The following is an 18,222-nucleotide window of genomic DNA, read 5'->3' on the forward strand; positions in this document are numbered from 1 at the left end:
ATTGAATCGGTGCTCCTGTTCTGTTGCAGGGTTGGCCAGTGGTGTTACCAGGTATTCCATGAGGGGAAAGCCTTTGTAATCTAATACACAAATCACACCAAAATGTTAGTCATTCGAATACTTTTAGAATATTACTTTAACACAGTAGTTACTCACCAAGGAGATGACTCTGGCCCTGCAGTGTGCCCTCCTGTAGCCGTGTCCCTATGCTGCTCTTTTGAAAAATGAAGGAGTCCTGTGTCCCCCAGGCCACCAAGTTACCACGATTAGGAGAGAGAGCCTGGCATCACAAATGACCTGAACATTTATGTAGTGATAGTTTTTACGATTGATGAATATGTAATCATTCATGGAAGGTGGCTTCAGATGCACATGGGTACAATAAATTGCACCAATCACATTAGGAAACCCAGCAATCTCATAAAATCCCCTCTTAATCATGGTTTGCTGAGCATCATTGTATGGAAATGTATTGACGAGAAAGGGACTTGATAGCAGCCAACACTGCTGGCATTGTTCTGCTAATGATGGGCTGTGACATACCAAACCTATCCCCGATCTCTCACTGAAAGGTCCAGTTGGATAAAAACCCCAATGTGGAGAGCACCTGCACTGGCACAGGTATGGCATTCAAACATCAGGTTTCTCTCCTTCACTGAGGTTCCAAATTGTGGCATAATTCCAGAAGGAGATGCCTTGGGAGACGAAAGCGACTTAATGAAAAGATCCCTGCAGTCCCGAAATACCCTGTTGCATCTTACAGGCGTGTAGAGGTCTTATAACAGAGCAAGATCTGCCATGGCTGAGATTTGATGACTGTCAAGGCTCTTGTTTAAGTAGGTGACTGAATAAGCATCTAACCTATCACAATGCAAATCAGTTAGGCTACCCATTGCTGTCAATTAATTTTAGTTGTGTGTAATTATGTCACCTGTAACCTGGCCTACCAAGTAGGTTATCTCAAAATGGCATATGACACATAGTTAATGTATGCCTTTACAAAATAGAATATTTTGCCATAGGCTACATATTTTTAAGTGATGAATATGTGGCCGCATATGCTTAGATGATAATAATAATAATAATACCAATAATAATAGTAATTATAGTAATAATAATAGAATACATATCATTCATAAAATTCAACATTTTAGATGCAATATCTAATCTGGGAACCTCTGTCTGTCTGAACGGACACTGCACTAGCATGGTCTAATAACCATTATCCGACACAGCCAGATTTATTATGCTGCACTGCAAGTCCATGCTGACTTAAAAACTTGCGAACATGAGTGGAGACTTGACATGAGATTTGATCGTAGCCTCCACTCATGTCCAAATTGATAAATGCCGAGCTTTGCATGGAAATGACCGTACGCCCCTATTCTGTTGTACGTTCATTTGATAAATGAGGGCCACTGTGAGTGCCTTTTTGTAGCTGTAAGTTATTTATTTAACTTGCTAAAAGTTAGCCTTCTAGACTCTCTGCTTTTATCAGTAATAGTAACATAGTGCACAGCAAAATTCATCCATCTCTCACATTCACCATTACCTCATGGGGTGAGGGTTAGGGTTAGCTAATTGGATAACGCTTACTAACAATTGTACCAAGAAGATCCCTCTAAGTGTCGATACAACTTCCTGCGGCACAATCCGTCAATTAAAACAGCAGACAGTTAATCATAAGTGTAAGTGGATGTATAGTCAATAGAAGTGTCCCTCCAGCATTGGCCCACAGGAAACCACTTTAATGTGAAAGTTTGTCTGTCATGCCAGCTATCAACTCTCGTCTGATGCCGATAAGCTTGGTCCATGGTAATGACCCCAAAGCTGTGACTGAACAGTTGTATTCTTTTTTCATTTTGGCATCGCAATGCGTCCCCCTCTCAAAAAAGAAAAAGCTCCCAGCACTTTAGTGAATAATTTAGTGTTGACAGGTCTATGCTGCTCTCTCCTGAACACTGAAATGCAATACTCCTATTCACTTTGTTTGTGTTGGGATTTGATTTCAACATGGCACTGAAAATTCATGTCACAGTGAAAAACAAATAATTCAATTATTAAAGACCAAGGTTAAACATTTGTCACTTAATATATGTTTTTAATTTAATTATGACACAGTAGATGCGCACATAAAAATACATAAAAAGAAAACAAAAATAACAATGTGTACATAAAAAGCCAAACTTGAGCTCAATAGTCAGGACTACTGAAAACATTCTTGTTTTCATGAGTCTTTTTGTCTGTAAATAGCTTTTTGCTACATTAAAGAAGAGGTATTGTCGTAATTAGTGACATACTGGTACAGAATGGTGACTATATGTCTATGAAGTATATTGATAATATTTTGTCCAACGATTGTTCTGTTTCACCAAAATATATGTGGGTGCAGGCAAAGAATGAGATACCATGTGTGACTTAATCTCTAATCAGTTGATAATCAAACAGTGGAAGATAGTGAAGATGCTGTAGGAAAACTTGTTATTAAGGATGCTGAACTACAAACAGGTTAGCATAAAGAAATAAAAATAATAAAAATAAAATATAAACCTTTAAATATGTTAAATTGCTGCAGTCTGCAAGGGCGTATGCATCCTCTGCAACTAAAACCTTGCAAATTCAAATGGGATGAAAAAAGTTAATATTTTTATACATGTAACATGTAAACGAAGAATTCAGGTGCACCCTGAGACGAAAACAGATAGAGAACATAAATATTATGGGGTTCTTTTTTTTTTTTTTAAATTATAGCTGCCAACCATGGTATAAATGCCAGAAGAATGTGACAGTAGTATATCCCCAACCTTTTTGGCCTAAACGAGGATTTCAAGTGCTTCTTTCTTGCCACTTTCTTGACCATGTCTTTCTGCTGCACTTTAGAGTGGCTGGCAGTGGAACTCTCTCCTATTAGTCTAACATACACTGACCACTTTGTGTTGTGTCAAGTCACCTGAAGCACACACCAGGCACACCATATGGTAAAGGTACAGTAGTAAGAAAACCAAACAAAGGGAAGCTGAGACACTACCAAACATATATGAGACAAGCAGGATGTGTGTGACAACTTACTATGTGCAGCATGAGATAGTCCCCCAGACCAGGAGCACTGTCAATCCTGACAAGGATACCATCTTTCAGGGAGGTACTGAAGCCAACGGTCAGCCTGTCTGTCCTCGTGCTTGGTCTCTCATTGGCTGGCCACTTGAATGTGATGAGGCCACCTCCTTTGCCAAAAATGTATGTTGTCCCAGCTGAAGAAAGCAGGAGGAGAAGTATAAATAGAGGAAGTCAAATCTAAACAAAAAACAAGGACCACATCCTATGTATGTGTGTGTGTGTGTGTGTGTGTATATATATATATATATATATATATATATATATGTATATGTAACAGGTATGTAAATGTAAAAGAACATCAGATATATACATACATACATACACACACACACACACACACACACACACATATACATACGCACTGTATATACACAGTACTGTGGAAAAGTTTTAAGAACTAAAATAAAGTGAGGATGCTTTCTAAATAATGCCATGAAAAGTTTTTATTTTCAATTAACTTCAAACAAAGTTCAGTAAAGAGGAGAAACCTAAATTAATCAACATTTGATGTGAGCACACTTTGCCTTTAAAACAGCAGCAGTTCTCCTTGGTACACCTGCACAGTTTTTCAGGTACTTGGCAGGTCGGTTGTTCCAGCATCTTGGAAAAGTTGCCACAGTTCTTCTGTGGATTTAGGCATCTCAGTTGCTTCTGTCTCTTCATGTAATCTCAAGTGACTCCATGATGTTGAGATCATACAACACACATGCTTACATACATTAGTAAATTTTTCTTTATTTATTTTAAAAACAGCACACATGCAGCATCAATACAATTATCACAATAATTTAAGTAAAACATGTTGCTTTTATAAGCTATCAGCTTTATGCAGCCCACAGCCTATTTTTTTGGAGGATAATGAGGCGTTTTTCTTTACTTCTTTCTTTACTTATCCTGGCCTGAAAGATGCACAACACAAACTCTAAAACCCAAAATACTCAGAAGGATTTTAGACATTCAGACACAGGCATACTAAGACAACATAAGACTCGTCTTTCCAGGGATTGGAGGTATATACTGTATGTCCCATCAATGCTAGCAAAAGGGAGGTCCTGCACTTCAGCAATATGTACATATCCTGACACTACTTCAGATATCGCCGTTCTTATATTCCTTGCACGGCTGAAAATTGTCCACTGAAACTGGAGTGTCCCTTTCACGCTCATTTTCTCCACTAAGTGATGTTTAAAAGGGAATATCATAATTTCAGATCATGCCCAGGTGTGCTAAGATTGTTGCCTCAGTGTGAAAGAAGACGTTCTTGTAGATGGCGTCTTAATTCATCTCTTTTACAGGAACCATAAATATAGAGTGGTTGTGGACAGAGCTAAAAGATTATTTAGAGACTAATTGGTCCTCTGTGGCCTTAAGGGCCTCCCATGCCACACCCAGAGATGATACAGCTCTGGATGCATTATCCAACCAGATGCATTTCAGTGGCACAAGCAAAGTAACAGATACCTAGGCATCCTATTTCCCCCTCAGTTTAAAGACCTGGTTAAAGTTATTTTGATACATAAAATCTCTTGAAATGTTAATAGATGGGCAGCTCTTAATTTGTCTAAGGCTGGGAAGATTAATGTTGTAAATATGAAGTGCATTCCCAAACTCAATTTCCTCATGTACTCTCTTCCACTGGAGGTTCCCCTTTCATATTTCAGATGGTTTGACAGGATAACAAAGACATTTATTTTGAATCGTAAACTACCCTGATTACACTTCAGTAAACTACAAAGGACAGACAGAGGAGGTTTGGGAAGCAAAAGTGCATCCAATAATTGCTCACCTAAAATTAATGTGGACTTAAGTTGCCTGAATGTTTGATTTGGATCTGTGTCTAAATGTCTCTTTGAGTATTTGGCTGAATCTAAAGTTATGTATTGATAAATCCTGTTTTTGTTGGAAGGATTGGCTGGAAAAGGGCCTTGTTACATTGGGATCTCTGTCACAATTCTATCTTGAAATCTTGTTTTTTTAATTTGAAATGTTTCTATTTGAGTATATTGACATATATACATAGACATGAGCACATATATCCGCACAAATAAACATGCAATTAGATGACACTTTGCTCTTTTTCATTGTCTTTGAACAAATGTATGTAAAGTAATGGTGATAGCTGAAGATATTTTTTAAAAAAAGAAAACAAGAACAAAAGCAAAAAACAATATATCTATATAATAAAATACAAAGTACAAAGTACAAGAGAGAAGGAAAATAAATAGAATGCCGTCCCCTAAACTCTATCCCTGCCCCCCAGCCCTACCCTTCCATCTGTACACTACTTTGTTGGTGTAAAGGGGAGAATGCCATTTTTACATCACGGGTGAAAGATAATGAGTGAGAGGTGACCAAACCTTGTCAAAATGTGGTAGTTTGTCTATAAGAGTGTACCTTGTTCTTTCTAAATGGAGTGTGTTTGTGAGGTTGCTACGCCACATCTTTGTAGTGGACACTTCTTTCTTTTTCCAACGCGTGAGAAGCAACTTCTTTGTAATGATAAGACTATAGGATAGGAAACATTGCTGGGTGGTGCTTGATTTTATAGCGTCATCAGAAGTTCCTCAAATAATAGTGAGTGGATCTGGTTCTAACTGGTTTTGAAGTATCTTAAATATTAAAAATACTGATCATAACTCTGGGGCACAGAGCAAAGCTGTGGAGCAGTGTGTCATCTGCTGAAAGGCATCTGTCACATGTTGGGGAAATCTTGAGGTATATTCTATGTGACCTCTCTTTAGAATAATGAAGACGGTGTATAATTTTAAAGTGGATTAAACAGTACCTTTCATTATTAGAACACCAATGGGTGTGCTCCAAACTTCTTTACCACAGAGTGTCCAAGATCTCTATGTTCATTTCTTTCTCCCATTTTGCTTTTATTAAAGTAAAATCAACTGAGCTGATAGTTTGTTTTTCTGAGAATGATGAAGGTCAGACACATCCATCGAGACTGTAGCCTCTAAAAGTCGGAAGATTTTGCAGGTGTGGTCTTACATAATCTCTTATTTGCAGATATCTAAAGAAGTTGCTTCCTGGTCATTTGTATTTACTCTGTATTTGTGTAAAAGAAGCAAAGGTGCCCTCAATGTACATATAACTGACCGCTAATTCATACGGTCTATAAGTCCGAAGGTGCTTTCCATGGTGCATGAGATGATGGCTGATAATGAGAAATAAAACAAACCGTGAAGCATCAGTTTGGGGATTCTCTGTGTCTTGCTCAATTAAGCCAAGGGCTGTTACAGTACAAGTCTCCTATTGTATGGATTCCTGCCTTTTTCCAGAGTTTAAAAGTATTATCTAGATTAGATGGGGCAAAAGTAGGGTTTCCAGTGATAGGTAAAGCATAAAATATGGGTCATAATGTGATCTAATTTGTTTCCAAATGCGCAGGGTACTGTGAATCACTAAATTGCAATTATATACAGATTTTTCAATGGTGTAAGGTGACAAAAGGATGGCACCTATAGAGTAAGGTTGACATGCCTCCTGTTCCATTTCAAGCCATTTTGGCAGAGTTGCTGTGTCATCTAGCCAGTATGTCATAATCCTCATTTTTGAAGCCCAGTAATATGATAAAACATTAGAAATGCCAAGTCTCCTTTCCTTTTAGATTTGCAAAGGTGTTTCTTGCCAGTTCTATGTGTTTTGCAGTCTCACAGAAAGAAGATTATATTAAGGCAAAAATATCGAAGTCAACAGCAATATTATATAAAGTCAAAGATCTCCTAAATCAACCATCATCAACACCTTGTACTGTTCTTTCATACTCCCATACAGTACCTACTGTGTGGAAGTGTGGGGGAACACATACAAAACAAACATAGATCTAATCTTCACCCTCCAAAAAAGAGCCATAAGAATTGTAAATAAAACCGCTTACAGAGAACCAACAAACCCACTCTTCATCACACTAAATGCACTGAAATTTAAGGACCTGGTGATTTCAAAACTATTCAAATCATGGACAGAGTAAAAAATCAGCAGTTACCAAACAGTATCCAAAGGTGGTTTCAAATGAGGGAAAGTAAATATGATTTCAGAGGAATATGTATGCTCAAAAAACAATTAATGAGGACTAATGCAAAACTTCATTGTATCACAACAAAGTTAATCTATGGAACCACTATAGTGAAGAAATGAAAACATATACAACATTATACAAAAGGATCCTTTCTGGTAATGTAATCCACACATGCTGGAGCCTCTCTCTCTGTGCACCCTGGACTCAAGAAGTGATGGCATATGACTGGGGGTCACTCATCGGGATGGGGAGATGGTCAGCTCATCCCCCTGCCGACTCTGCTACCAGGCCAGTCCAGGTTTTCAAACATAAACATCAGATTAAACATCAAGTAAGACCATCTGTACATCCATCTCAACATCGCAGGAAACGGTCCTGGCCACATGGATCTTCTGGGCTGGAGCTGAGAGGCTCAAGAGGAGCTTCTACCCTCTGGCCACCGGGATCCTGGATGAGATTGCTATATAGGACTGTCCTCTGAGGCAGTTCATCATAACACAGAGCATGCCTGTCAAAACCTGCGTCAAGTTCAAAGCAGTGTTTCATCAGCAAAAACACCTGGGCTGTGTTTCATGGTGTACTCTTTGGACTACTGTTGGTACTCATCGCTGTATTGCCTGTACATGTGTGTCTGTCTGGCCAGAGCAATCAACACTGATGGAAAACAACTGGTACAATGAGTGATTGAGCTTGGGACAAATGCTGGCTCATGGCCAGCTGACACTCCTAAAGTGAGTTTTCATCATAACTTACTGGGATATTTTACATTCTATTCCTCTGTCCTGCAGCACAGGCGAGCCCAGGTACCAGAGCGAATCACTGATCCAGTGGACCGGTCATCTGCCACCCCATTTTGGAGAATAGCAGGTCTCCTCTTCATGCTGATCCTGCTCTCCGGAGATGTTCAGCTAAATCTTGGACAAGTGACCCCTGGAGTGCTGCAGAACATCGATGCTGATTTGTGCCTGAGTGTGTCTGGGACTCCTCTGGTGCCAGTGACGAATGAGCAGCAACTTTCTGAGCCGGGCTTCTTCCTTAACAGACTAAACTTTGTTAACACAAGGCATGATGTCTCAATGAATAACTTTTCGCTACTGGGCTGTGGAAACCTTGATAGGTCCAGTGTCTCTCTCACAAAACCTGCTGCTGACACCACTGTGTGTCGAAACGCTGCAGTGTAGAGGCAGAGGTTATTCAAAACCTTCCAAACTGTCAATCATGCAAAAAACTTATGGGACCCGAAGCTGAAACCGAGGGCGCTATTCGATGGACATTTTAACATCAGAAGCATTACTGCAAAGAGCAATCAGCTATCTCATCTTGTGTCTGACTCAAATCTGGACTTTCTCTGTCTGACTGAAACATGGTTGAAACAAACAACTCCTGCAAGTGTGTTCACAGTGCCCGGATACCAATGTTTCAGAACAGACAGACCTGATGGAAGAGGAGGAGGGGTGCTTTTTTATGTGAGAGACAACATCAAATGTGAACGTGTGGTTTATAATGCGAGTAACACGTTAGAATATGTTGGGATAAAGATAATATTATCCCAACAAATGTCTTTTAACATCATAGGTGTCTGTAGGCCCCCTTCTGCAGATGACTCTTTCCATGATCAAATCACAGAAGTTTTGAAAGAGTGCAATCTTAACAAAGAATCATTACCTATGGGTGATTTTAATGTGAACTGGGAGGATAAAACTAAGAGGAAAAAACTAAAAATGATCACAGAGAAATTCCAACTAGAACAACTAGGTAAAGGCTCAACTAGGATTGCAAAATGCTCCAGTACACAAGTTGATCTGATATTATGATATACATTATATACAAACTTTTTATGAAGTTTGGTGTTATTCTAATTTATTTTACAATAATTATAGGTCTTACATGTATAATTTAGTAGTGGCGATGACCTATGAGGGGAAGGAAAAAATGGAGTGAGGGTGACAGTTTAGTGATAAAGTGCAGTAGAAAAATAAAATCAAAACTAAAATTTATAGCTCTGTACTGCAGTCTGCAGTTCCTTTATTAGGAAGCCCGGGTCTGAAGACATCTACATGCCCGTGACAGAAGCCTTTCGATTGCGCCGCAGCCCGACATGCGCGGTGGTGCGAGGGCCCGTTCAACACTGCTTGCAGCTTTAATTATCACAACTCTTTGAGTGCCTATATCTCAGACACACATACCCCAAAACTCACCAAAGTTGACGGGCACATCAGTTCTGGCAAAAAATTTGATATTTTAAGGCCAGGCGGCGAATTTCGATCCTTCGCCATGAAAATTGAAATGGCCATAACTCCAGCATACATGATCCTAAGAGACCCAAACCTTTTGTGCTTAAAAAGAGTCCTGCCCTGAACAGATCCATGTGTCAATACTGGATCTGAGTCATAGCGCCACCTACTGACAACAGGAAGTTACATGTTTTACACTTTGACGCCCTGTGGGTAGCAAGGTGATTGGATCCACCTCAAATTTACTCAGAATAGCCTCAAGACCTTGGAGATTCTGAAGTTGGTGACTCTATGTGGAAAGATGTTGCCATGACGATATGGCGAATGTCGATGTCTCACCATGAAATTTCAAAGCCTTATAACTTGACTCCACATGGTCCAATTTTTTCCGAAAATCTTATTCTTGTTCTGTTCTGAAGACATGTACCGGCCCATATTTAGTGACAGTCATAGCGCCACCTACTGTCGAAATGAAGTAACATGCGTCATACTTTGTATAATTACTCCAAGTAAATTTGGCCAATGCACCTGAAATTGACTCAGCTAAGATATAAGACCTTGGTGATGATAACTCCTGAAGCTCTTGAGTTTTCACCAAAAGCTGTTGCCGTAGCGATGCATTGTTCGCCATGACACAGGAAGCTATTTTTAAGTGGCTAGAGATGCTTAAAAACTCACGAAACTTGGCATGTGTCTGAAGTAGGAAAACATGATATCTGATATGGGACTTGGGGTTGGGCATGGCAAAATGGCTCAACAGCGCCCCCTTGAAAATTTCAAAATTGAAGCCCCGCCTTCCAGATTAACGTAGACCAAAATGAAATTTACAGGGCATATGTATCATGTCCAGACACACCAAAAACTTTCTTGGAGCTATACCCTAGGTCCAACAGGAAGTCAGCCATTTTGGATCAAAGTTGCAATTTTGACGCTGATTTTGCCATTTCCAGCCTGCATACTTTAACAAACTCCTCCTAGAGATTTCACCTCAGCAAATTTAAATTCAGTCAGTATCATCTACAGACCTTGGAGATGAAAAGTTATCAAAACGGTGAGTTTTTGACCTTCCCAGTGGGGCGTGGCTGGGCGATGAATTCCGATCCTTCGCCATGAAAATTGAAATGGCCATAACTCCGGCATACATGATCCTATGAGACCCAAACCTTTTGTGCTTGTAAAGAGTCCCGCCCTGAACAGATCCATGTGTCAATACTGGATCTGAATAATAGCGCCACCTACTGGCAACAGGAAGTTACATGTTTTACACTTTGAACCTCAAATTTACTCAGAATAGCCTCAAGACCTTGGAGATTGTATATTCTGAAGTTGGTGACTGTTTGTTGAAAGGTGTTGCCATGACGACGTGGCGAATTTGATGTCTCGCCATGAAATTTGAAAGCCTTATAACTTAACTCCACATGGTCTGATCTTTTCCAAATTTCATATGCTTGTTAAGAGTCCCGGTCTGAAGACATGTACAGGCCCATATTTAGTGACAGTCATAGCACACCTAAAAGAGTGATTAAAATTTGAGACATACACTAAATTTAATGTGTAAGTTACAATTAAATAAATAAAATGAGAATAAAAATGTAGACTATTTACACACATGTACTATACACAGAACTGTGCAAATAATGCAAACTAACAGTTCTCATTGAGAAGCTCCCCCTCATCCTCTCTGAGACAGGATGTTCTCTGTGGTTCAAGTTTAAAAGTTCCTAAGCACCCTGAGGGGAGCTTAAAGTCCCCCAGGTGTCTAAGGTGGTAGAGATGCTGACGGGCTTTCTTCATCAGGGTGTTGATGTGGCAGGACCATAACAGGTCCTGTGTGATGTGGACACCAAGATATTTAAAGCTGTCCACCCTCTCCACCTGAGCTCCGTTGATCCTGAGTGGGTGGTAGTTTGCTTCCTGCCAAAGTTCAGTATCAGTCCCTCAGTTTTACTGACATTCAGCATGAGGTTATTCTTTTGGCACAGTTATTCAGGTGGTTAATCTCCATCAGGTAGGCCTTTTCATCATTATTGGAGATCAGGCTCACCACAGCTGTGTTGTCAGCTAACTTGACAATGGTGTTAGAGTCTGAAGTGGCCACACAGTCCTATGTGGGGCTCAGCACGTAGCCTCGGGGGATCCGTTGTTGAGGGTGAGAAGGGATGACACATGGTGGCCCACTTTTCAACCTGTGGTCTGCTGGTCAGGAAGTTGAAGACCCACCTGCACAGGGAGGAGTGTAATCCTAGGTCTCTCAGTTTAGTGACCTGTCTGGAGGGGATTATTGTGTTAAATACGGAACCGTAATCAACAAACAGCATTCTAACATAATTTATCCCTCCTGGTGCCCAAGTGGCCTAGGGCTGTGGGGAACATGTAGGCTCTGTGGATCTGTTGGGGTGATATGTGAATTGCAGAGGGTCCAGGGTGAAAGGAGGAGGTGATGAAGCCTTTCATCAGCCCTTCTTCACCACAGAGGTCAGGGCTATTGGGCGATAGTCATTTAAACAGCTGGGCTTGGATTTCTCTGGGACAAGTAGTAAGAATTACTGTCTTGCAATATAAATGGTGAGAAGTCAGTGTATAACAGGCATGTTTGGACAGGATTTTTATAGCCTCTCTTCATCTTCAGCAAGTTCAAATATAATTTTCAAGCAACAGCAACAACCTCTGAGGACTGGTGCAACAGAAAAAGTGTGACAAAAAAAAAATAAATAAAAAAAAACCCAAAATGAGTATTTTAACCCAAATTGGCTCTGCTCACATTACTCACAGGAGAAAATCACCACCACAAAACCTGCACAAAGGAAAAGCAAGAAGCCAAGTGTGTCAACTGTGCTGGTGAACACCTCCAAGACTTGTCCAGTCTATCTCTCATACATGACCCCATCAACCAAAAAGCCACTACACAGCCCACCATCACCAACCCCCCAAGCCTGCACCCTAATGATGGCACCCACCTCAATCATCTGCATGATGACCTCAAAAAACTCCCCATGGATGACAAGAAAACAAGAAGTACGTAAAAGCATCAGGAAACACACACACTTCAGTATATAAAAAATCCCCCTATCATTCTCACCAAGAGTAATATATACAAATGTGTCCAAAAATATTGGTATCCTTCCACCTTTCTTAAAAAAAAAACTAAATTTTCTCTGTATTAAGTTGAAACTGACCACCAACTTCAGTTTGCTAAATCCCACCAAAAGTCGGCCAGCTCTATGAAGGATTTAACAGCCTGCCTTTGTTTTGCCTCCTCTCCTGGACATCTGGCAGTGCACCCAATCATCATGGAAGGAGCTGCTGAAAACAAAGTCACCAGTGGTGGGACTGGTTTCCTTCCTGAGAGTGCAGGGCCACATGTAGACAGGCTGTCCTAGTGTGCCCTCCCTGGAAGAGGCCCTTGCAGCCCTCCTGATTCCCCACTCAGCTGGCTGGGCAGCAGCAAGAAGGTTGCAGCCTCCACTGATGCAGGACAGAGACACGCTGGAATATTCTGAGAAAGTAGTGTTGGGTGCGGTAGTGAACAATCTGGGTGTGTTGGACATTGCAGTGGCAAATACATCGCTGCACGCCTCCTCCACGGCTGAATAGGTTGAATTACTGGGTCGCACCATCGGTCAGATTAACAACCTCATTCTGGGTGTTGCAACTACCACAGGTTGAGTGATGTTGCTTGCCACAGCAGGCTTACGTCGTGTGTGGCTGGGACTCAGCGCTCTACAAAGGAAGGACAGAGAGGACCTTCTGAGAGCTCCCATTTCTCCGAATGTTCTTCTCAGATCCATCTCCTCTGTGACTCAGCACTTCAAGAGGCTGGAAGGAGAGAAGGTGCAGCTGAGGTGTCATCTGTCACTTGTGCCTTCTTCGAACCAGAGAGATGACAAGGCGCTCTGCCACAATGCCATGGCAAGGAGGAGAGTGCACAGGCAGGGCAGAGCACTGTCTGCCCCCACTGCTTCAGCCACCTCCCATACCACCTCGATGGAGACACCACAGTAACGACACACCTGGGACCACAGAGCGGCCCAAGCTGCAGCAAGGAGCACAGACAGACCCCTGCTGAAGCTGGGTTATGCTTGGGGAAAGTCAGCGGCACCAAAACGACCGTCAACGGAAGGGAGCATCACATCAGCGTGGGCTACATTCAACTGCCCCCCCCCCCCCACCATGTGCCAGCTGAGTTCACCGCCCCTTCCCACCACTGTTCAAGTCCATTGTGTGTCTGTTCACATGTTAAAAATGTTTTAATAAAAACATGTTACATTCAGAGGCTGCGTAATGCAGAAAGCACTTGCTCTGCTGGTGCCCCTGCCTCTCTTCTCTCTGTCAGAGAAGCAGACGACAGGAGGCTTTATTCAGCTGCAGACAGTGCTAGCCAAAAAAAGCTTAGCACTGAGCACATCCATGAGCGCTGTGTTAGATGCAATGTGGTGAGAAAAACACACATCCTGCCTGTCATAGACACAAAAGCAGATCTGTGCCTCACTGATAACGTTATTTCTCGAACCAGCCAGTGCAGCAGACTGAACAGAATTCATAAGAGGTCATTAACTCTCTTCCAATATACAGTGTGTTGATTATTTACTGTGGTGACTTGCATACACCAGCAAATTGGTCATCTTAAATGCAGGGAAAGTGTTTGATCTCATAGAATGCACTTCTGCTTTGGAAAAGTTTGGTTTTGGTACTAAGTTTATTTCTTGGATAAAATTGTTTTCTTTGTACTCTCTAATGTCCCCACAGGCCTCAATAGTTGTACTTTTTCTGCCATTTTAGTTTTTATTGGTTTTGTAAAGAAAGGGTTGATCCAATCTCCTTTGTCTTCTGCCATTTTCCAATATTTGGCCAGTTTAGCCATTTCGAATGATACAGTAGGTGTAATCTAGGATTGGGTAGACCTAGTCTCCCTTCTCTTTAGGGACACACATTTAACTTTGTTCAATCCTGGGTCTTTTTGCTCCCCATAAAAATGTTTGACAGTTATCACTAAAAGATGGCAGATGGTACTGTGATTCGCAACATAATGACAATGTAATTAACTTTGGGGTAGTAACAGTTGGTTAAAGTCTGATTCCAAGATACTTCATGTCCTTAGGAATCCACTTAAATTAAAAAAATGTCCACTATATTTGTGTAACATGATGTAGGATGGAGCCTTTTTCCTATCTTTAGTCAAGAGCGTGGTATATCAATTTGAGAGCATGATTGACTGATTTCACTTTCAAATTTTGTAGTATTGTCCCTCAAAACCCTGCCCTTGCACTCAATTAGCCTCTGGTTGCGCTTAGATTTGCTCTGTTTCTGCTCAAACTGTGTGCTTGCACTCAGATATATTGTTGCTTGCACAGATTTCCTGCACTCCAGCTTCAGCTCTTCTCTGAGACCGACTCTTGGTGTGAATGTGACAGTTAAACAACCAAAGCTGCAGGATTAAAATCAGTTTTTATGACGGTTTTATGAGCTGATGAGTGTTGAGTGAATCAGGCTAATAAACATTAGCCATGTAATGCTTATCACTTCAATTTCACATATAAAAAATGAGTTCAAGCGGCTATCTTGCCATTCTAACACAGGCTTAACCATAGAAACGTTGATGACGTATGATGAAGGTGACATTGTTTTCTCCTCCAGTACACCGACGGACAGGCGCTGTGCCATATGCAGCTACTATGATACTGTATGTAGCTATTATAGTAAAAAGTATGCGTGCTGGTGTATAAATTAACTGTCCTTTCATTCTAAAAGTCATAAAGAAAGGAAGGAAAGTACATTAATAAAACCCTGGAGGGTGGGAGTGGATGAACCCAATTAAAGAGTACTGGCATGTATAGGACACTCTAAGAAGTAAAGCGAACATGCCCACAAGGAGGCAGGGATCATTTCATTGGTCAACACTATACCTGGCCTTCTATTGATTGGGGCATTTTTACAGGGTTGTTGAACAAAAAATCAGAGAGCAGAGCAGAAATCTGAGAGCAGAAGTTCCATGAGCACACAGAAGCAGCCTGAGTGTGAGGAGAAGAGCTGAAGCTGGAGCGCTAGAAATCTGTGCAAGCAACAGTATATCTGAGTGCAAGCACACAGTTTGAGCAGAAACAGAGCAAATCAAAGTGCAAGCAGAGGCTATTTGAGTGCAAGGGCAGGGTTTTTAGGGACAATATTACAAAATTTGAACATGAAATCAATAAATCATGCTCTCAAATTGATATACCACACTCCTGAATAAAGATAGGAAAAAAGCTCCATAATGTAGAGAGGGGCATGGCCTCTGACTTAATCATTCATTGTGTAGTCTGATCATGAATAGTGACCATCAAATGTGGCAGAGATATCAAAGGGTCAGATGTCATCTGTATAAAGCAGTAATTTATGTTCCTCCCAACCACCCTCAACCCTCCTGATGCCAGCATTTGCACTAATATGGATACCCAAGGTTTATGAAAAATATCAACAATAAAGTATGCAGGCTTACTGCTCCCAGTATGCAGGCTTACTGGTGGTCCCTACAGTCTTTAAAAGTAGAATGGGAGGCAGAGCCTTCAGCTATCAGGCTCCTCTTCTTTGGAACCATCTACCGGATTCAGTCCGGGGTGCAGACACCCTCTCTATGTTTAAGAGTAGGCTTAAAACTTTCCTTTTTGATAAAGCTTATAGTTAGGGCCGACCAGGCTCGCCTTGGATCAGTCCTTAGTTATGCTGCTATAGGCCTAGACTACTGGGGGACTTCCCATGATGCACTGAGCTCCTCTCTCCTCCTCCTCCTCTCCATCTGTATGCATTCATGTAACAGCAATGCATGTCACTAACTTTGCTTCTTCCCCGGAGTTTTTTGTGCTTTCTCATCTCACAGGAAAACCTGACTCCCGGGCCGAACCTTCGCGGTTCTTCACAGTCCTGATGGCATCCTTCCCTGTCTGTTGATGCTTGTGCTTGTTGTTGTTTGTTGTTGTCATTGTTTTTCTGCTGTCCCCCCTCCCCCTTCCCCTCTCTCTTTCTCTCTCTCAACCCAACCGGTCAAAGCAGATGGCCGCCCACCAAGAGCCGGGGTCTGCTTGAGGTTTCTACCCGTTAAAGGGGAGTTTTTCCTTACCGCTGTCGCCAAGTGCTTGCTCATGGGGGAACTGTTGGGTCTCTGTAAATTAAAGAGTACGGTCTTGACCTGCTCTATGTGAAAAGTGCCTTGAGATGACTTCTGTTGTGATATGGCGCTATATAAATAAAGATTGATTGATTGATTGATTGATTAAAGGACTTAAGGAACAGCCCTGACAGGTCCATCCAGGGAAAGGGGAAAGAAGGGTTATATGTTCCTTTAGTTATTGCAGCAGCCTTCAGTTCTTTATATTTTATCTTGACTTACTGAGAAAAGCGAGACCAAACACATAATGGGATTAAATGGAAAAAAAGTAAGCCCTATTCCCTTATTAAAAGCCTTTTCAGCAACTAAGGAAATGGCAGCTATTGGTATAATATTGGTTTGGCCCAACCACATTAAGTGTAACAATTTTCTTATATTGTCAGTAGAGGTTCTGTTCTTCATAAAACCCACTTGGCTGGGATGTGTAACACCAGGTAAAACTTGTTGCAGACCAGTGGCGGCTGGTGACTCAAAACATTGTGGAGGACAGGAGAAAAACCAACACAGAATCTTACAACAAACTGCATCATACTATATCATTGTCCCCCACCTGATGAAATTTGAGGTGTGGGGAGCAATTTTATATGCCAATAAAACAATTTGCTTTCAAAAACAAAGACCCCTGAGTGGAAAGCTTGCTTCTTTAAAGACATTTAGCATGTACATATTTTTTCTAAACAAAGAAGTGTTCATTTTAGCCGTGGAGTGATTCAGATGTGTCATTTTACCAACAAAGTTAATTTCAAATTTATAGTATTGTTCTACTGTGACAACAGATTTATGTTCTCATCAAAAACAGCCAACATATCATGATTTACACGTGTTTCCTATGTATTTTCTTAGTATTCAGAAATATATAAAGTACCACATAGCTTATAATTTGATACAGGTACAGATCAGTGATGTATACTAGAAAGACTGAACACTAAAAACATTCACAGATCTAAAAGTGTAGGTTCACATCAAAAAGTAATGCATGTATCGAATAGGCTACATGATTTACACACTCTTATCTATATGCACGATATACAGAATATAGTCTACAAAGCTGACATGTTAACACTTGTTTTTTTAATTACTTTCAGCTTATTATTCAATATACGGCTCAGCTTAAAAACGAACTGAAGAAACTGTCAAAAGCAATCAGCCAGAGCTCCTACATACTCATTTACAAATCACACATCAACAGGTGACTGCACAACCACTCATATGAAAACTGGATCAATTCCAAATGAATGACTTAGTCCAGACAGCTCACTGTAACTTCAACAAGCTAACTACCCACTGCACATTTGCTGCATTCTTGTTAAGGAGATAAATTCATTCAACAGCTACACACAGAGACATTTAAGAAAATTAGCGACCAAAGAGAAAGAAAGAGAGAGAGAGGGTGTATCTGACTCACGTTATCTGATGTCTTCTTTCTTTCATGGAGATGAAGTATCCATGTCATAACATCCATTTGTGGCTGCTGGTCATCTTGTTTGTTAGTTAACAGAACTTTGTGGCTGCTGTTAACCAGCCTGATATCATTAGCAACAATGACAAACAAGCTAACTCTCCAGAGGGGTGTTTCATCAAGCTGGCTAAGGGGATAGCCTGGCTTATTTTGATAAGCCTCGTTAATTTAAATCGGAGTTCCGTTCCATCACTGCGGCTTGTATGAGTCCCAACTCAGTAACCATGGTAACTTAGTCAGCAGA

The 18,222-nt window shown here is 41.0% G+C and overlaps 1 protein-coding gene across 1 annotated transcript in view; it reads right to left on the reverse strand.

The window, feature by feature from the left end:
* nrxn3a (neurexin 3a) overlaps positions 1-18,222 on the reverse strand; it is a 283,641-nt gene that overhangs the window by 72,335 nt on the left and 193,084 nt on the right. Inside the window, exon 19 of the mRNA XM_044375060.1 lies at positions 3,070-3,251. Coding sequence (XP_044230995.1) covers positions 3,070-3,251 — 182 coding nt within the window. The remainder of the gene's footprint in view (positions 1-3,069; positions 3,252-18,222) is intronic.

Source organism: Thunnus albacares, chromosome 15 (genome assembly GCF_914725855.1).
Source record: "Thunnus albacares chromosome 15, fThuAlb1.1, whole genome shotgun sequence".
NCBI lineage: Eukaryota > Metazoa > Chordata > Actinopteri > Scombriformes > Scombridae > Thunnus > Thunnus albacares.